We start from the raw sequence: 21,236 nt of genomic DNA, 5'->3' as shown, positions 1-21,236 counted from the left end.
CTGGCATGGCTTAACCCCCTGTGGGAGAGAGGGGACCCCCTGGTGTCCGACTTGTCGTCTTTCCTCACTGCTTTCCGAAGAGTCTTCGATGAACCGGGACGAAAGACTTCATCTGCCTCCTCTTTGCTACGTCTCCGCCAAGGAAGTCTCATCGTGGGCCAATATGCCATATGGTTCCGCACCCTCGTTTCTGAGCTTGCCTGGGATAATGAGGCCCTGGTGTCCATCTTCTGGGAGGGTCTTTCTGGTCGCATTAAAGATGAGCTCGCCGGTCGGGACATTCCTACCACCCTGGATGACCTGGTGTCGCTGGCTACCCGGATTGACATCCGGTTTCAAGAACGTACCAAAGAGACCACCCGTGAGAGAAGGTTTCCACGCCTAGCTCCTACTTTCCAGAAACCTGTCTCCTCTTCTGTCACTCCCTGGGCGCACTCACCCGAGTCCATGCAGATCGACCAGACCAAGATGGTCAAATCTCGCCAAGAGTCACGCCGAGCCGAGGGGAGCTGCTTCTATTGTGGCAGTAAGGAGCACCTGATTCGTTCCTGCCCGGAGAGGCCGGGAAACTCCAGTGTCTAGGACCGCTCGGAGAGGTCGCCCTAGACAAAAATAAGTCCTCTCCAACCCTGACTTTGTCTGTATCTATCTCCTGGGGAGAGAACCGTCACTTTGAACTCACCCACCTGGACTCTGGATCCGCTGGAAACCTCATCTCCCAGTCCCTGGTTGAGAAATACCATATTCCCACCAAGTCTCTGCCTGAACCTTTGTCAGTCGCCTCCGTGGATGGAAGACTCCTTCCGGTGACCATCCTGCTCGTCACGGAACCCATAACCCTGCAGGTGGGAATGCTGCACTCTGAGGTAATCTCCTTCCATGTGTTGTCCGGACTCTCCCACTCCCTATTTCTAGGTCTACCTTGGCTCCAGACACATGAACCCGTGTTGAACTGGCATTCCGGTGAAGTACTCCGGTTGGGGCCGGCCTGCCATAACACCTGCCTGGTTCAGGTTCGTCCGGTTCGTCCTCCACCTACCCCAGCTAATTTACCCGGTCTTCCGGCTCCTTACTGGCCCTATGCTGACGTCTTCGGTAAAAAGGAAGCAGAGACATTGCCACCTCATAGGCCATATGATTGCCCGATCGACCTGGTACCCGGCGCCACTCCACCCCGTGGGCATATTTATCCGTTGTCTGCGGCTGAAACCCGGGCCATGTCTGAGTACATAGAGGAGAATCTGGCCAGGGAATTCATCCGGAAGTCTACTTCCCCAGCTGGAGCCGGATTCTTCATTGTCAAAAAAAAAGATGGCTCACTTCGCCCCTGTATTGACTATAGAGGACTCAATCAGATCACGGTTAAAAATAAATACCCCTTTCCGCTCATCTCTGAGTTATTTGATTGCCTTAAAGGCGCCAGGATCTTTTCCAAGCTGGATCTACATGGAGCGTATAACCTGGTCCGTATCCGTCAGGGAGACGAGTGGAAAACGGCATTTAATACCCGGGACGGACACTATGAGTACCGTGTGATGCCCTTCGGTCTCTCTAATGCCCCCGCCATCTTCCAAGAACTGGTCAACGACATCTTCCGTGACCTTCTTTACTCCTGCGTGGTGGTATACCTGGACGACATCTTAGTCTTCTCTCCGGATCTTCCCACACACCGGAGGGATGTTCGTCAGGTCCTGCTTAGGCTTAGGCAGAACCACCTCTATGCTAAATACGAGAAGTGCCTTTTTGAGCAGACCTCTCTTCCTTTCCTGGGCTATGTTATCTCCAAGACAGGCTTGCGAATGGATCCCGAGAAGCTCTCTGTTGTCCTAAAGTGGCCCCGTCCGGAGGGCTTGAAGGTGATACAGCGATTCCTGGGCTTCGCTAATTACTATCATCTCTTCATTCCTCACTTCTCGTCGCGGACTGCGCCCATATCTGCGCTCACCCGTAAGGGAGCAAGTCCCAAGGTATGGCCACCCGAAGCTGAGGAGGCCTTCCTTTCCCTGAAGCAAGCATTCTCCTCTGCCCCTGTGCTGCACCATCCGGACTGCAACAAACAGTTCTACCTGGAGGTTGATGCTTCCTCTTCTGGAGCCGGAGCGGTGCTCACCCAAAAGTCTTCATCCGGGAGAATGGTAACCTGCGGCTTTTTTTCTAAAATCTTCTCCTCCTCTGAGCGCAATTACTCCATAGGAGACCAAGAACTGTTAGCCGTTAAATTGGCGCTGGAGGAGTGGCGTTACCTGCTTGAAGGGGCTCTATACCCGGTGATCATCTACACGGATCACAAGAACCTGGCATATCTCCAAAAAGCCCAGAGACTTAATCCACGTCAGGCCCGGTGGTCTTTGTTTTTTGCCTGCTTCGATTTCATCCTTCATTTCCGCCCGGCGGACAAAAATGTCAAACCTGATGCCTTGTCCCGATCCTTCCTGTCCTCCGACCAAGAGGAGGAGCCTATGCACATTATCGACCCCTCCAAGGTGATGAATGTGGCCCCCTTGGATTTGACTCGTCTTCCACCCGGCAAGACGTTCGTGGCGCCTCCTGACCGTGAGAGGGTTCTTCACTGGGGTCATTTTTCTAAACTAGCTGGCCATGCCGGCCAAAAAAAGACCTTCCTACTCATTTCCCGGCATTACTGGTGGTCTACCCTGCGTAAGGGTGTGGTAGACTTCGTCTCTGCCTGTTCATCTTGTGGCCGCAACAAAGTTCCCAGACACTTACCAGCTGGTCATCTCCTGCCGCTTCCCATACCTGTTGCCCCGTGGCAACACATCGCTATGGACTTCATTACCGATCTTCCTGTCTCTGCCGGGTGTACTGTCATTTGGGTGGTCACTGACCGCTTTTCTAAAATGGCCCACTTCATTCCCCTGCCTGGTCTTCCATCTGCACCTGAGCTGGCTAAGGACTTTATCCGCCATATCTTCCATCTCCATGGCCTACCCCTCCACATCGTGTCGGATCGAGGGGTTCAGTTCACCTCACGCTTCTGGAGAGCCACATGTAAACTGCTGGACGTCACCCTGGACTTCTCCTCCGCTTACCACCCTCAGTCCAATGGTTAAGTGGCGCGGATCAATCAGATCATTACCAGCTATCTCCGGCACTTTGTTAATGCCCACCATTCTGATTGGGTGGACCTCCTCCCTTGGGCCGAATTCTCTTACAATAACCACGAGAGCGAATCCTCTTCCAAATCTTCGTTCTTTATTGTCTATGGCCAGCACCCCCAGATTCCGTTTCCTGTCTCCGCCTCTGTGGACAACCCTGCCGCGCAGTCTCTTGTCAGCAGGTTTTCTACCATTTGGGAGAGTACTAGGTCCGCACTTCTTCAGTCCTCCGAGCGGATGAAGAGAAATGCTGATAAGAGACGTCTGGATCCGCCTCAATTCTGTCTGGGAGACAAGGTTTGGCTCTCCTCCAAACATGTACGGCTCAAGATACCCTCCTACAAGTTAGGTCCTCGCTTCATTGGCCCTTTCGAAATCCTCAGGCAAATTAATCCAGTGGCCTACAAATTAAAACTCCGGGCCACCTTACGGATTCCCAACTCCTTCCACATATCTCTCCTCAAACCCGTTGTCTTTAACTCTTTTTCCAACAATCCAGGTACTCCCCCTACTCCGGTTTCCGCTGAAGACGTCTTTGAAGTAGAGAGTATTCTGGCCACTAAGAGGGTAAGAGGAAAGAGCTTTTTTCTGGTAGATTGGAAGGGGTTTGGTCCTGAGGAGAGAACATGGGAGCCCCGGGAGAACATCCATGCCCCTCTCATCCTTGATAAATTTCTCTCTGGCCTAAAAAAGGGGGGGCCTAAAGGGGGGGGTACTGTAGCGTCGGTGTCCCTGCCTCCTGCTAGGCAGGGACGCCGTTCCCCTCACCTCTCCGCTCCGTGCCCGGAGGCTTCCTCCCGCTCTGCTGGCAGCGCGCGCTGCTTCCCGGCCTCTGTGTTTAGGGCGCGCGCTCCCCCTCTCTTAAAGGGGCCACGCGCGCCGTCCTAAGGAGTCCCCGGTCAATGGCCGGAGGACCTCACCATATATAAGGCACCTCCTCCAAAATGGAGGTGCCCGAGCAATGTTGTTGCAAAGCCTTTCAACTCTGCTTCAGCCCTCAGGTCCCGTTACCAGATACCTGCCAGTTACCTGCCAGATCTCTGCTTGCATTCCTGCGGTCCGACAGTCTGCCTTCCAACACCTGTTAGTCTGTCTATGGATCCGCCCGCCCGCTCACCTGGGAGCGCTCACCTGCTACCTGCCTGCTAGCCTACCTGGAAGCTCTGCCGTCACTTGCCGTGACCACCTGCCTGTCCAGAGACTCCTGCCCGCTCACCTGGTAGCGCTCACCTGCTACATGCCTGCTAGCCTACCTGGAGGCTCTGCCGTCACTTGCCGTGACCACCTGCCTGTCCAGAGACTCCTGCCCGCTCACCTGGGAGCACTCACCTGCTACCTGCCTGCTAGCCTACCTGGAGGCTCTGCCGTCACTTGCCGTGACCACTTGCCTGTCCAGAGTCTCTTGCCCGCTCACCTGGGAGCGCTCACCTGCTACCTGCCTGCTAGCCTATCTAGAGACTCTTTCCCTGCTGTCACTTGCCGTGACCACCAGTCTGTCTTGAGACTCTTATCCTGCTGTCACTTGCCGTGACCACCTGCCTGTCTAGAGACTCTTACCCTGCTGTCACTTGCCGTGACCACCCGCCTGTCAAGAGACTGCCCCCGTCACTTGCCGTGACCTCCTGCCCTTCTACCCAGAGACTGTCCCTGTCACTTGCCGTGACTACCTGCCCGCCTTCCCTGGGAGCCACCCGCTTCCTTACAAGGACTGCTCCTTTGTATAGTTGCTCAGAGGTTCCACCTCCCAGACCCATTACAATAATCAGCTTACGGAGTGATGGAAAATTGTTTTCTAAACTTGATCTTAGAGGGGCTTATTATTTGATATGCATCCGGAAGGGTGATGAGTGGAAAACAACATTTTTAACATTTGAGGGTATGTTTGAAAATCTTGTCATGCCATTTGGGCTTACCAATGTAACAGCAGGTTTTCAAAAATGTATTAATGATGTCTTTTCTGATTGTAGTGGAAGGTTTATGGTGGTATACCTTACGATTAGAGATGTCCGAACCTTTCAAGGTTCGGTTTGTTTCGGATCGGCAAACTTCCCGATGTTCACCTAACAGTTGAATTCAATGGGAGGCAAAACGAAACGCATAAACAACACCTTCAGGGGGGCCCAAAAAGCTGCTAAAACAGCTCAAATTAGGGTCAGACACCAGGAAAAGTGCCATCAATTGATCCAGAGTACAAATAGTATTATTACGCAGCAAGTATGCATGGGACAGAGTATGGGACAAGGCTTGGACCAGCATTTCTAGCTTAACCATTGATCAGTAACAGTAGGATGAGTAACAGGTGTAGGACTGGTGCTCTGAGAGCCCACACATGAAGGAGATCAAACTTGGAGTCCAAACATTTTCAAAGATTAGGGGCAGACACCAGGAAAAGTGGCATCAATTGACAAACATTAGAAATTTTATAATGGCACAGCAGCAGTCTGGAACAGGCCATGCATGAGACAGGGTCTGGGCCTGAGTTGGTTCATCCTTTGCAGTCTCAAAAAAGGCCCAGGATAGGCAACCCTTGCCGCTCCTGCGAACTGCAGACCCCCGACCGCTGCTGGCCACTCCATGTCTGTGCGGGAAGCTGCAATATAACCTTGTCTTCCTCCTCCATCTCCTCTGCTGAGCTACTCAGCTATGTGCCTCTGTGTTCACATCAAGTGGGTACTCCAACCTCATCGTCATCCTCTCCGTTCTCCCACTCCTCACCCTGAGAGTCACCTTCCTCCTGTTCCTGCCCTGACAGCACAGTACAGTCATCGTGCACCTCAGGTAGCTGAGTCTCATCAGGATCACCTCCACCCCTGAGGGTTAACGTCTGCTGATGAGGGTCTTGATTCTGCTAGGACCGCTACTTCATCCAGCCCCGGATCCAACTGAAAAAAAATGTGGGCATTGGTGTAGATGCTTTCCTCCTCTTGGAATAGAATGTGTGAACAGCTCTGCAGAATCGCCCATCTGTGGTTCCCCACAGTCAGTTGGGCGGCTGGAGAGTTGTGATGCGGGGGGAAACAAGGGTAATTTGGGTGCCACCTGTGAGGACTGTACTGTGCATGATGTTAAGGTGGAGGAAGAGGAGAAGAGGCCACTTGATGCAGGGCTTGCCATCCACTGGAGCACATGCTTTCTGGCCCTCATCTACAAGGCACACCGCTATGTGATTGCCAAAGAAAGGGAGTAGAGTAGCCCGTCCAGTAACAGAAGTTGTCTTTGGATAGGATGAGCTGGTGTTTGTTCAGTAAAGCTTTCAGTAACATTACCACCTACCCCATGTACACCTCGAACATCAAGCCTATTTTCCCCTTCCACCACAACCTTGCTTTTTCCCACTCATGTTGGATGTACCCTTCACCTCTTTTAATCAGCTGTTTCACAATTCTAGGCCAAGAACTGTCAGTCACCTGTTACTAAATTAACAATCAGTATTTATTTACTTAGGTAGTGTGGCTGGACCACAGAATTAGCACAAACGATTTATAAGCTGAAATGTGGACTGCTGGCTTGACCACACAATTAGCACAAAGGATTTAGATGCTGAAATATGGACTGGTGTCTGGTTTACACAATTAGCACAAAGGATTGATATGCTGGAAGGTCAATTTGACACAGGATCCTATCTATCTGAACTAAATGACAACAAACCAGCTAGCTAACTTTCTGACTACTTTAAGCAGCAGCCTTACTATGCTGTTACACTGACAAAATGGTGCCAAAGCCACATGTCCGCTTTTTATTTGGAGAGGGACATGTGACTTCAGCAGCCAATGACACAAGCCATTGTGTCTGGACATTGTGAATGATTTCTGCTCCCTGATTGGCTGCCGTAATCGCCGTACATTAGTCCGCCGCTCCTCTGACCTCTCCCCACACCCACCCCTTATCAAAAATGTCCCTCTCTCTTATCAAACAGCACCACTATCCTAGCCAAAGTCCTAACAAAATCATTAGTGGAAACTCAATCATTTACCGAACTTTGGCCAAATTTTCCTGATTTTGAGGAAAATGGTTGGGAATCCAAACACGAATCCGAATGTGCAATGTTCGTGCCGACTTTGAGATTGTTGAACATTTTCCAAACAAGTTCGCTCATATCTAATGATATTCTAATTTTTTTGCCTGATCTGGATTCGCACTACGTACATGTCCATTTTGTTTTACAAAAGCTTAGAGAAAATTCTTTGTTTGCTGAATTGGAGAAATTTACTTTTTCTGTTCAAGAAATATCGTTTCTGAGGTTTATTGTATCTGCAGAAGGGTTTAAAATGGATCCTGGGAAAGTGCAGGCCATAATTGATTGGGTTCAACTTCGTGACCTTAAAGCATTGCAGCGTTTTAAAGGATTCGCCAATTACGTCAGAAAATTTATAAGGCTTTTTTTTCAGATTATTAAACCTCTTACTGATCTCACACATAAGGAGGCGGATCTTAAGGTTTGTAATCTCTAAAGTCGGGTCTCAAATGGCGCTTTGAGAGGAATACACGGGAGTTGTTATTAATGTTCAATTTTATATTTTTTAGACGTATAAATGCACAGTAATAAGGTGTTTATAGTGTAAAAAATAAATTAGTTCCAGAGAGTAAAACTAAAAAGAAGTAATTCCTAGTAGATATACCTCCATATGCAAATAGATCAATTGTAGTGGAGTATTGATGCACAATCATGAACAAATGTCTAGGTTCATCTGAAATTCTTCCTTGCAATGAAGTACATTAGTAAAAACTGTTAATTGTAGTGTTAGACCTAGTACTGACCCCCGTGTTAATCCCAATAGAGGAGTTGTCACTATATCAGGAATAGTGGCTGACTGATTCCCTCCGTAGCTAGGTATGTCAGAATAGTCAATAGTTACAGATTAAAGATGGGTCCAGATTAAAAATGTAGTCTGACCTTATTTGTAAATCTAGAATCCCGGCGCGTGTCGTCCATATAGCATAGATGCTTGTGTCCTGTCAGGTAGTAGGTAAAGATCCAAAAGGCTGGTGGTGCATTGGAGAAAATCACTGTCGGTTGAAATCCACGTCCAGCTGAGTATAGGTGCACGTGTTCCTGACTGCTGTGGTGAACTCCTGCGTGATGTTACAAAGATCATTACTGAACTGAGCTCAACCAAACCAACGATTTTTGGATTTCTTCCTCAGGTATCCCTCGGACCTCTTGACTACCCAGCCTCACAGCTTCTCCATGAATAGTGACTAGCATCACAAGTAGTGTTGAGCGATACCTTCCGATATCGGGAAATATCGGATCGGATTGGATCGGACCGATACCGAAAAAGTATCGGATATCGCCGATTCCGATACCGGAAACCAATGCAAGTCAATGGGACAGAAATATCGGAATGAAAATAAACCCTTTCTTTCCTTGTAGGTTAATTCTACATGAAGGAAAACAACTAAGAATAATGTAGAATGTATTGGGGGAGGTGGGGGAGACAATAAAGGCATAGAGGTTTAGCCCAATCAAATGGAATAGCAGGAATTAATATATTTTTTTAAGACGTTCTGAGTTACGGAAATATTGACTATGTTAAGTATTTTCATATTTTGTCAGATATTTATGTTTCACTACTTCCATGCTCTTCACCTTCTTTTTTACTTCTCCCACACTTTCTCCTTCATCATCCTCAGCATCTTTTTCATCCACTTCTTCTTCACCTTCTTCAACTTCTTCTTCTTCACCTTCTTCGTATTATTCTTTTTTTTTTACATTCTTCATATTCTACTTCTTCATCTTCTTCATCTTCTTCTTCTTCATCATATTCTTATTTGTGGCAGGCATTCCTGTAGTTGTTATCTATAAAAGGTTGGACATTACACCTTTCGTTCTGCCCGTCACAAAAGATTTACAACAGGATTTGTCCGCGTTCAGTTTGGCCTGCAGCAGCAGGTCTTTTCCAGGGGCACCACGAGGAGGAACGGACTCACCCCCATACACTGCTTAGTCATCTTCTGCTTATAATTTAGATATTATCTTTTACTCTGATTTTTAGTCTTATGCTTAATGTTCTTCCGCTTTTTGTTCTGCAGCTTCTTGTATTTCTGCTTCTTGGTTTTCTGTCTCTTGTTCTTCTGTATCTTGGTGCTTGTCTTCTTTTCTTTGTCCTCTTGGTCAACTTCTTCAGGGTCATCTTCTTGGTCTTCTTCGGGGTGGTCTTCAGGGTCGTCGTCTTTGGGGGTCCTCGTCTTCGGGGTCCTCGTCTTCTTCGGGTTGGTCTTCTGGGTCCTCGTCTTCGGGGTCCTCGTCTTCTTCAGGGTGGTCTTCGGGGTCCTCGTCTTCTTCGGGGTGATCTTCAGGGTCCTCGTCTTCTTCGGGGTGGTCTTCAGGGTCCTCGTCTTCAGGGTCGTCTTCGGGGTCCTCGTCTTCTTAGGGTTGGTCTTCAGGGTCCTCGTCTTCAGGGTCCTCGTCAGGGAGATCTAGAGTGATTACCAAGAACCATTTCAAAAAGCTTGAACTTGGAAAAGTAGCAGAAGGTACAAGAAAGCTGAGGAACTGCCGAGGACCAGCTGACGGTACTGGAACCCGGATGGGTAGCAGAAGGTACAAGAGCCAATGGAACTGCCGAAGACCAGCTGACGGTACTGGAACTCGGTTACTAAGCAGGAGGTACCTGTGCCAGAAAGCACTACCAAGGACCAGCAGACGTTGGTGGAACTTGGATACCGAGAAGGAGGCACCTAATCCAAAGGCACTGCCGAGAACCAGCTGTCGGTACTGGAACCCGGATGGGTAGCAGAAGGTACCCATGTAAAAAAAGTTCAAGGCCGCGAGCCGGCCGCAGTTACCAAAACCCACAGTCCTACAGGGGGTGCTTGTCCTATTGGCACTATGGAACCAGCCTTCATTGCCAGATCCCGCAGCCCACATAGGAGTCACCTAAACTGCAGGCACCATAGAGTCGGCTAACCCGACCGCAACACGACAGGACAAAGCATTGGAGGCAAAGTGACGTTGACTCTACCCGGAAACAGCTGGCGTGCTGGAACCAGGCTGGGCAAGAGGGAGTACCCGTGCCAAAGTCACTGCCGAGAACCAGCTGACGGTACTGGAACCCGGATGGGTAGTAGAAGGTACAAGAGCAAATGGAACTACCGAGGACCAGCTGACGGTACTGGAACCCGGATGGGTAGCAGAAGGAACAAGAGCCAATGGAACTGCCGAAGACCAGCTGACGGTACTGGAACTCGGTTACTAAGCAGGAGGTACCTGTGCCAGAAAGCACTACCAAGGACCAGCAGACGTTGGTGGAACTTGGATACCGAGAAGGAGGCACCTAATCCAAAGGCACTGCCGAGAACCAGCTGACGGTACTGGAACCCGGATGGGTAGCAGAAGGTACCCATGTAAAAAAAAGTTCAAGGCCGCGAGCCGGCCGCAGTTACCAAAACCCACAGTCCTACAGGGGGTGCTTGTCCTATTGGCACTATGGAACCAGCCTTCATTGCCAGATCCCGCAGCCAACATAGGAGTCACCTAAACTGCAGGCACCATAGAGTCGGCTAACCCGACCGCAACACGACAGGACAACGCATTGGAGGCAAAGTGACGTTGACACTACCCGGAAACAGCTGGCGTGCTGGAACCAGGCTGGGCAGGAGGGAGTACCCGTGCCAAAGTCACTGCCGAGAACCAGCTGACGGTACTGGAAACCGGATGGGTAGTAGAAGGTACAAGAGCAAATGGAACTACCGAGGACCAGCTGACGGTACAGGAACCCGGATGGGTAGCAGAAGGTACAAGAGCCAATGGAACTGCCGAAGACCAGCTGACGGTACTGGAACTCGGTTACTAAGCAGGAGGTACCTGTGCCAGAAAGCACTACCAAGGACCAGCAGATGTTGGTAGAACTTGGATACCGAGAAGGAGGCACCTAATCCAAAGGCACTGCCGAGAACCAGCTGACGGTACTGGAACCCGGATGGGTAGCAGAAGGTACCCATGTAAAAAAAAGTTCAAGGCCGCGAGCCGGCCGCAGTTACCAAAACCCACAGTCCTACAGGGGGTGCTTGTCCTATTGGCACTATGGAACCAGCCTTCATTGCCAGATCCCGCAGCCCACATAGGAGTCACCTAAACTGCAGGCACCATAGAGTCGGCTAACCCGACCGCAACACGACAGGACAATGCATTGGAGGCAAAGTGACGTTGACACTACCCGGAAACAGCTGGCGTGCTGGAACCAGGCTGGGCAGGAGGGTGTACCCGTGCCAAAGTCACTGCCGAGAACCAGCTGACGGTACTGGAACCCGGATGGGTAGTAGAAGGTACAAGAGCAAATGGAACTACCGAGGACCAGCTGACGATACTGGAACCCGGATGGGTAGCAGAAGGTACAAGAGCCAATGGAACTGCCGAAGACCAGCTGACGGTACTGGAACTCGGTTACTAAGCAGGAGGTACCTGTGCCAGAAAGCACTACCAAGGACCAGCAGACGTTGGTGGAACTTGGATACCGAGAAGGAGGCACCTAATCCAAAGGCACTGCCGAGAACCAGCTGACGGTACTGGAACCCGGATGGGTAGTAGAAGGTACAAGAGCAAATGGAACTACCGAGAACCAGCTGGCGGTGCTGGAACCCAGGGTGAATACTAAAAACAGAGTGGAGCCAGAGGTGTAATTGGAGCAAGTTTTAAATCCGTAGTACAGTGGATGTGGACAAAGCAGGAGAATTTGCCGGACACACAGCTGGGGATCAGCTGACGTTACTGAACCCCAATAACACTGGAGCAAGCGTTGACTGTGCAGACGGCACTTCTGAGCAGCAACTAGCGGTATTGGAGCCCAGGGTAAATACTAAAAACAGAGGAGCCAGAGGTGTATTTGGAGGAGGTTTTAAATCCGTAGTACAGTGGATGTGGACAAAGCAGGAGAATTTGCCGGACACACAGCTGGGGATCAGCTGACGTTACTGAACCCCAATAACACTGGAGCAAGCGTTGACTGTGCAGACGGCACTTCTGAGCAGCAACTAGCGGTATTGGAGCCCAGGGTAAATACTAAAAACAGAGGAGCCAGAGGTGTATTTGGAGGAGGTTTTAAATCCGTAGTACAGTGGATGTGGACAAAGCAGGAGAATTTGCCGGACACACAGCTGGGGATCAGCTGACGTTACTGAACCCCAATAACACGGCAGCAAGTGTTGACTGTGCAGACGGCACTTCCGAGCGCCAACTGGTGGTGTTGGAGCTCAGGGATAATACTGAAAGCAGAGGAGCCAGAGGTGTAATTGGAGCAACTTTAAAATCTGTAGTAGTGAGAATGTGGACAGAGCAGGAGAAATTGCCGTCCGCACAGCAGGGGAACAGCTGACGTTACTGAACCCCAATAACACGGCAGCAAGTGTTGACTGTGCAGACGGCACTTCCGAGCGCCAACTGGCGGTGTTGGAGCTCAGGGAAAATACTGAAAACAGAGGAGCCAGAGGTGTAATTGGAGCAACTTTAAAATCTGTAGTAGTGAGAATGTGGACAGAGCAGGAGAAATTGCCGTCTGCACAGCAGGGGAACAGCTGACGTTACTGAACCCCAATAACACGGCAGCAAGTGTTGACTGTGCAGACGGCACTTCCGAGCGCCAACTGGCGGTGTTGGAGCTCAGGGATAATACTGAAAACAGAGGAGCCAGAGGTGTAATTGTAGCAACTTTAAAATCTGTAGTAGTGAGAATGTGGACAGAGCAGGAGAAATTGCCGTCCGCACAGCAGGGGAACAGCTGACGTTACTGAACCCCAATAACACGGCAGCAAGTGTTGACTGTGCAGACGGCACTTCCGAGCGCCAACTGGCGGTGTTGGAGCTCAGGGATAATACTGAAAACAGAGGAGCCAGAGGTGTAATTGGAGCAACTTTAAAATCTGTAGTAGTGAGAATGTGGACAGAGCAGGAGAAATTGCCGTCCGCACAGCAGGGGAACAGCTGACGTTACTGAACCCCAATAACACGGCAGCAAGTGTTGACTGTGCAGACGGCACTTCCGAGCGCCAACCGGCGGTGTTGGATCTGTACCCGGCTCCACAACATTTACCCAAAGGGCAGTGAGGGAAAGGTATCGTTCCTGTCCATGCTTACTGGTCCACGCATCGGTGGTCAGGTGGACCTTGCTACTGATGGCGTTTTGTAGCGCATGTTTAATTTTTCCCTCCACATGATGTTGCAGGGCAGGGACGGCTTGCCTGCTGAAATAAAATCTGCTGGGCACGTTGTATTGTGGGACTGCCAATGCCATAAAGTTACGGAATGTGTCAGTCTCCACCAGCCTGAATGATAGCATTTCAAGAGCCAGTAGTTTAGCAATGCCAGCATTCAGAGCCTGTGCTCGGGGGTGGTTTGCCGAGTATGGGTGCCTTTTCTCCCATGCCTGTGCTAACGATGGCTGTAGACTGGCCTGGGAGTGTGAGGATGACTGGGAAAGTGGTGCTGTGGGTGGAATTGCACTGTGTCTCTGTACAACAGTGCCAGAGATTCTTCCATGGCGATCCTGTGAGGAAGCCGAACCAGCTGTGTGTGAGCTGGAGGAAGAGGCTACAACACGAGCTGAAGAGGTGGTAGGTGGCGCTGTAGGTTGGCCTAGGTCTTCAGTGTGTTTTTGTAACTCCACCACGTGCTTGGTCCGCACATGTTTCCACATATTTGTGGTATTGAGGTTGCTGACACTTTTCCCTCTTTTCACCTTCTGATTACACAGCTTGCATTTGACAAAGCAAATGTCATCTGCAACTGTGTCAAAAAAGGACCAGGCACTGCAAGTCTTGGGAGCGCCCACTTTGGATTTTGGAAGAGCCATGCTCCTAATGGGTGCCGAAGTGGAGGCTACAGGCAACCAAGTCTGCCCCCTCCCTCTCCCTCCTTTGTGGGCTGTTCGGGGAATCTCTTCCTCAGAGCTGCTCCCACCACCTTCCTGTCCCTCACGCCATGATGGGTCAAGGACCTCATCATCTACACCACCCTCTTCAAACAACTGCTTCTCCTGGATAGTCTCGACAGCACAGTACGCACCAGAAAGTGGCACCTGAGTCTCATCATCAGATGCGTACTGAGGTGTGCTGCTGACCATAGGCACTGGCCCACCCGCCTCTTCAGATTCAGAGAGACAAAACAGTTGCGCATCACTGCATACTACCTCTTCTTCAAATTCTTGAATTCTGCTTGGCTGGCCCCCTCTTTCCAAGCCAAGAGATTCAGAGAACAGAAGTAGAGATGGCTCAGGTCCAGGGCTCTCTGACTGCCTGGGCAATTTGGCAGGTGGTGAAGAGACAGATGGGTGCTCTTCAGTGCTCAGGACCTGAGAGGATCTGGAACTAATTGAAGTCGATGCGTTAGCTGCCATCCATCCGACAACGGCTTCAATTTGGTCCTCACGCAGCAGTGGGGTACGGCTAGCTCCTACAAAGCTGCGCATAAAGGACTGTTCCCTGGTAAAACTGGGGGATGCTGAGTCACTGGTGCCCGCAGCAGCCACATAATCCCCACGTCCTCTCCCTGCAGGCACAGAATCCTCACGTCCTCTCCCTGCAGAAACTCCACGCCCACGCCCACGACCACATGCCTTACTCCCTGCCTTCTTCATCTTGGTAGACTGATAAAGATAGGCAGAAAAGTACTAAGGGCTTAGTGTGCTTATTCCTGAACAGCTGCTAACAGGTATAAGAAACACTAATTTTATAAAGTGTGGACTAGACTTTAATATGAGCTAATGTGGCCTACACAACTGTAAAGTGGAGTGTTTGGTGAACTTTATTTAGGTTTTTTTTGTCACAAAAAGACACTGGATGTGCCTAAAGATGTAATAACGATAGTATCACAAACTGTTTGTAGCTATTACAATGTAGGAAGGTAACCTACAATGCAATAGATGAGGCTGCAAAAAATAGGCTAATACTAATCTGGCTGGGGCTGCAGGGCCCAATGCTGCAGAAAGGCTCCTCTAACTACTCCTATATAGTGTGTTTGGAACCAATTTAGCTGAATACGGATGGAACCACTACACTAATAGGAGAAATCAGGAAAAATTATGAATTGGCAAAAAAGGACAATGTATGAGGCAGTGACACACACTGAGTGCACTACAACCAGACGTGGTTGAAGCACACACTACAGGGTGAGCTGCACTCATACACCAGACCTTGCAGACAGCGGTGAACAGTACAGATGCAGAGCACTGTGCACTAGCGCTGCAAGACCAAAAAAATTTCTCTATCTACTCCTATATAGTGTGTTTGGAACCAATTTAGCTGAATACGGATGGAACCACCACACTAATAGGAGATATCAGGAAAAATTATGAATTGGCAAAAAAGGACAATGTATGAGGCAGTGACACACACTGAGTGCACTACAACCAGACGTGGTTGAAGCACACACTACAGGGTGAGCTGCACTCACACACACAGACCTTGCAGACAGCGGTGAACAGCACAGAGAACTGTGCACTAGCGCTGCAAGGCACAGCGATTTATAAAGTAGCTTGGGTAAAGCAGAATAGACCAAATAGGTAGCTAAAACTGTCCCTCAGAACAACAGCGTCCTATCCCTAACTGAATTCACAGCAGAGTGAGCTCAAAATGGCGGCGGCGGCTTTTATAGTGCATCATGACATCATTTCAGCAGCCAATCACAGCCATGCCATTAGTTAAGATGCCTACATGCCTAACAGGATGTGCCCACACTTCTTAGGATCCTCATTGGCTGAATAAAATGAAAATGGCTCATTGCATTATGGGAACTTCCGATTCCGGTATACGATATTGCAAAAGTATCGGAATTAAGTATCGGAATTCCGATACCGCGAATATCGGCCGATACCCGATATTTCAGTATCGGAATGCTCAACACTAATCACAAGTCTTAATACCAAGACACAGGTGTGTGTCTTGGTGAACCTTATATAGGCCCAGCCAGATGATCACATTGGATCACGCTGGGCCATCTGCAAAGCTCTGGAGCACAACAGTATTTAGCTGACCAGAGTGAGGGAAGCAAAGCCTGGATCCGGGATAGGTGCGTAACAGATTTGTTGTGTTATATTATGTGATCTGGTATACCATGTGATGGTTATTACAAGGCATTATTGGGAAGAACGCCTGGTCACTCCCAAGGTCCAGTCTCTGACTGAAGGAATCTTCTGCATTCTGTAAAAAAAGCTGTACATATTTTTGTAAATTCTCTTGAATCAAATCCTAATTGTCTGAATATACCGGAAATAACAAAATTTGATTCCAAGTCTATTCACGATGAATCGATTATCCCTACTATACATATTATCTCATCTAGAGAACAAGTTACCTCATATTTCTTGTTCTTGGCATCAACAGAATTAGTTTTTGGTTGTAAAATAGCACTATACTTCAAAATATAAAAATATGTTCTTTGTTCCATTTTGTAAATTTCAGAGAAGATCCACAAAGAAATTGATAATGTAATAGGCAAGAATCGCTGTCCATCAATAGAAGACAGGAGTAAAATGCCGTATACAGACGCTGTAATCCATGAGATCCAGAGATTTGCTGATATCGTACCTATAGGAGTTCTCCATGCTGCCAGCAAGGACACAACCTTCAGAGGATATCATATTCCAAAGGTACAATTTACTGGTCTTATCGACCACACCTGACAATTTTTTCTGTTTGGCATCAGTTTAGCAGTGGAAATTTTCAGTTGCAGTTACACGTTATTTTAAGGGCCATGCACTTCTCTACCCAATCTCCACCCCACCCACCCTTGGTCCTCACCTTTCTGATACAGTGAAAGAAAAATAAACATTCCAGGTCCCTGGACATTTGCTTACTTCTCCATGAGTCTGGAAAGTTTACTCTTTTTTCGCGAGCCTTCTGGTCGATCCAGGAGACTTGGCAAGCATGACTTCTTAGCTCATCACCTGTTCCTATAATTTAAGTTTATGAAACAAGCTCAACATTTAACATGTTCTCTACTATTACTCTACTCCTATTTATACAGTAACTGGTGGCAGTACCCCAGAGACACCGGGGTTATCCCATGTAAAATGCTTGTTCTTATGTTTATAATATCTTGGCTATTCCTATAAGCTACTACCTAGATCTTACTTTTAGCATTTCAGTTTTCTATAACTACATATTTTAAATATTTGCTTTCAGAGAATGTTATTGCTTCCAGTGCTGACCTCTGTCCTAAAAGACCCAAAATATTTCAAAAACCCAGAGGAGTTTGATCCTGGACACTTCCTTAATGAGAAAGGTGACTTTAAGAAAAGTGATGGATTCATGCCATTTGCTGCAGGTAAGAATCGATTTCTTGATTAAGGTAAAAAAATCATCTGTAAGTATATGACTGAATTTAAGCTTCAAAGTATCTGGAGTTTAGAATATGGGACTATTCTTACTTTGATATGGTTTGTAGACATAGATTGAGTTTAAAGGAATTCCAAAAGTATGACTTGATATGCCTTTATCTTTACAAACACATCATGCTTATAATGTTACAACCATAAAAGACTAAAGGATATGATCTGAAGATTTCTTAAGGAGTCATGGCTGGAGAGTAAACATGAGCAATGGGAATTCAACCTGATAAGAATGTTCAATTCCTTGAAAACAGGACTCAATTTAACACCTGGATTTATAACTCACTACATGGAGTAAACTCACACCCCCAACAGACAGTTTCCAGATAATTAAACATTCCCACTGCCTCTCCATGTGCAACAAAAAAACGCAATTTGACTTCTTTGGCTTATCTTTTGGAGGCATAACCCCCTCCACCTGATGGACAAATGTCATATGGTAATATCTGTTAAATGTTGTGCCTTCTTCATTGGTTTTAATAATTCATTTGTAATCCTGCCTGAAGAAGGAGCCTCTGTGCTCTGAAAGCTTGCATATATATTTTTTTCTGGTTAGCCAATAAAGCTATCACTCCTAGAATACTTTGGCATTTTTGGGCATAAAAGTATTTACATGGAATTTTCTGGCTAACACGGTAACACGATATAACTTTGTATTGTACATCATTTGACATCATGATAGATGGGACGAAAAATTAAAGGTCCCCATGCACATTAGTTGAAAGACGGCTAAACCCACTGATTTTAGGGACACCAGATGACAGAAGAGATGATATAAGGGACTGGAAGGGTCGAGCAATTGGAATGTCAATGGTCAATCCAATTTTTTTCCAAGAGAGATAATCCTCTCCTAGAGGTGTCTGGCACTGGTTTTATCTCCATTGTAAATATGTGAACACTAAGCCAAGCCAAGAGCTCATGTGCATGGAGGAGTTGGGAAAGTCCTGGCTGTCTGCCAATAGCATAATACAGATGTCTTAACTTTGCAGAACAACTAATTCACCTCTTTTCTCGCTCCTCCTCTGTTTCTCCCCTTGGCAAATCCCTTCATTTGCTCCCAATTCCCCAATGCTTCCAGTTCAAACTACCAACCTTTACCTACAAAGCAGTCCATGATCTGTCTCGTCCATATATTTCCAAACTATTCTCCCGATATCTTAGAACACATACTCTCCAGTGCTCCCAAGACCTCCTTCTCTCCTCCACACTTACAAATTCCTCACACAATCGCCTCGAAAACTTATCCAGAGTTTCCCCCATCCTTAGGAAGTCTGTGCCCCAACACAACCGATAAGCCATGACATTCAAAACTTTCAGTTAGAACTTGAAAATGCATCTCTTTAAGGAAGCTTACAGCCTGCAATAACCCTGCCGTCTGTCACCTCACCACCATCGGAGCTGCGCAATCCCCCAACCTACAGTCTCTTTCCCCATTATCCTGTAGACTGTAACCTGCAAGGGCAGTGCCGTCTTTTTTTTGTACCAGTCTGTCATTGTTAGTTTGTTCACTGTAATTTATATTTGTATTTTGTATGTAACCCCTTCTCATGTAGAGCACCATGGAATTAATGGTGGTCTAAAAATAAATATTATTTCATATATGGTTTGATTTTAGGCTTCATAATGGTAATGGTTGGATTAGGTGTCCCCATAGGGAAATTAGTCATTACAGTCTGATTGAAATCACTAGTCATTCTGGGGTATTGCAAACCTAAAGGGGACCTCCTGCTCTTATGTTGACTCAAAATTTCTTTAAAAGACAATTGAAAATGTTTTTTTTTACCATACACAACCCTTTAAGCATAGCTTGACTGCTTATTTTGTACGCTTAATCTGTTTTCTCAGGCAAACGTACGTGTTTGGGAGAAGGCCTGGCTCGCATGGAGCTCTTCCTCTTTCTGACCACCATACTGCAGAAGTTCACCCTTGAGCCCACTGTAGACGGAAAGAATCTGAGCATAAGACCCGAGCCCAACACCAATGCTTCAAGACCTCAGTCATACCAGATGAATGTCGTCCCTCGTGTCTGAGCTGAGGAGGACCTTCTTGCACAATGGATACCTATAAGATACAGAACTTACAAAACAAGAATTCTGCTTTAATATTGTAAGGATAGCAACTGAAAAAAAAATACTTTAAAGACGTTTTTTGCACACAAAAAGTCATATATATATTTTTTTATTGTATTTTTAGCATTGTTATACCACAATAATAATCTACACAATATAATACAATTTTCAACATCTGTAGTCATTTTATGTTAATGAAAATATTGGACCATAAAATGTCTGTTGTCTTGAATGCTGTACATTTTCTGTTTTTTTTTTCATAATTATTGCTTATATTGAGTCTTGTTTGATAACTGCTACCTTTTGTAACAGAGTTGCATAACTTTAGCTTTGTTCACATATGTATTTTGTCTGGTATAATGATGGACACTGTCATAGATGTAGTGGTAAAATCTATAAAGCCATCTCTAGAGATGGGAAGTGACACCCTTATATTAAACCTTGAAGCATGGCTTAATTATAACTTGGGAAAGGAACAAGAGTTAGCATTTCATCTGAACACGGTTGCTCTATGACCTCCTATTGTGAACAGGTAATTGAAGTAGGTTATCTGCCAGAGAACAGCCATGAAGTCTGGGCTCCGTGTATACAAGAGGCTGAGAAGTGAAAAATCTATCATCTCTGGAGAAAACTCACTTGGTCTTCAATGGAATTATAGCAGATTTTTTGGAGTGGATACAAGTTATGAATAGTGTTTTTTGGAATGGCATAGGTCCTACAGTTATGGAAGACATATTTTCATTGCTGTGACAGAGCGGTGAACATAACGCATTCGCTTACATCACTGGGCATCCTGCGCATCAGTAGAAAAATTAATAAACAGATGGATGACAGTATATATGCCATGTTTCCTATCTATGGAAAGCTAAAATCATGATAGGAAATATGGCATTAATATCTCCCACCCGGGACATCCAGTTGGGCAGATATATTGAAAATTCTCAGAATTTTTTGGGACCCTATTAGTATTGAGCGAGCACTAAAATGCTCGGGTGCTCGAAGCTCGGGCCGAGCTCGCTGTGATGCTCGGGTGCTCGACCCGAGCAACGAGCCCAATGTTAGTCTATGGGAGACCCGAGCATTTTTGCGGCGGCACCCCCGGCAGTCTGTAGAAAGCCTAAAAAGTGCCCAAAACAATAGTGACAGTGCTCAAATGACAAGGGGACAGCATGGGGATCGCCCCAGGAAGCATTTCTGACCCCCAGGTCACTGCTGTCAACAACGTGGTCAGAGGTATTAAGCCACTTTTACGGGTTCACAATAAAAGGTTCAAAAACAAAACTGAAACTGCTTTCCTGTGAAATACTGTATGTTAAGGAACATCCTTTCCAGGGTAAAGACTTGTGTATAAGATTAAATAAATAACCAAAAACAAAAATACTCCTCCACACCTTGGGCTATGTTCACAAGTAGCATTTGTTATGCGTTTTTGCACTGTTGTATTGCTTTCAACCGTGACAAATGCATTCACCAGCAAATGTCATTTTAGCATTTTACAGCCTTATCTGGCCGTGTGCTGTGTGACACATGCATACAGTGCTGAAAAGACATGGGAACAGCATGGGGAAGACCCCTGGAAGCATCTCTGAGACCCAGCTCACTGGCTAAAAGTGTGCCCATCAGAAGTGATCCTTGCCGCATCAGAAGATGCAGACTTGCAACTATCCCCATGCAAGTCCTTGTCCCAGGGCAGTGTTCAATTGTACCTCCCCCATTCCATGCATTGCAAG

The 21,236-nt window shown here is 47.3% G+C and overlaps 1 protein-coding gene across 1 annotated transcript in view; it reads left to right on the top strand.

Annotated features, from left to right (window-relative positions):
- The window catches only part of LOC141154992 (cytochrome P450 2A4-like), an 80,256-nt gene extending 60,534 nt beyond the window's left edge, over positions 1 to 19,722 (top strand). The window contains exons 7-9 of the mRNA XM_073641581.1: positions 16,509 to 16,696; positions 17,232 to 17,373; positions 19,283 to 19,722. Coding sequence (XP_073497682.1) covers positions 16,509 to 16,696; positions 17,232 to 17,373; positions 19,283 to 19,467 — 515 coding nt within the window. The 3' untranslated portion in view covers positions 19,468 to 19,722. The remainder of the gene's footprint in view (positions 1 to 16,508; positions 16,697 to 17,231; positions 17,374 to 19,282) is intronic.
- Positions 19,723 to 21,236: the final 1,514 nt, after the last annotated feature.

The sequence above is a fragment of the Phyllobates terribilis genome, unplaced genomic scaffold (genome assembly GCF_046119375.1).
Source record: "Phyllobates terribilis strain yellow unplaced genomic scaffold, ASM4611937v1 Scaffold_7__3_contigs__length_470593459, whole genome shotgun sequence".
Lineage (NCBI taxonomy): Eukaryota > Metazoa > Chordata > Amphibia > Anura > Dendrobatidae > Phyllobates > Phyllobates terribilis.
The sequence above is the reverse complement of the archived record's forward strand: the minus strand, read 5'-3'. Positions and strand labels throughout refer to the sequence as shown.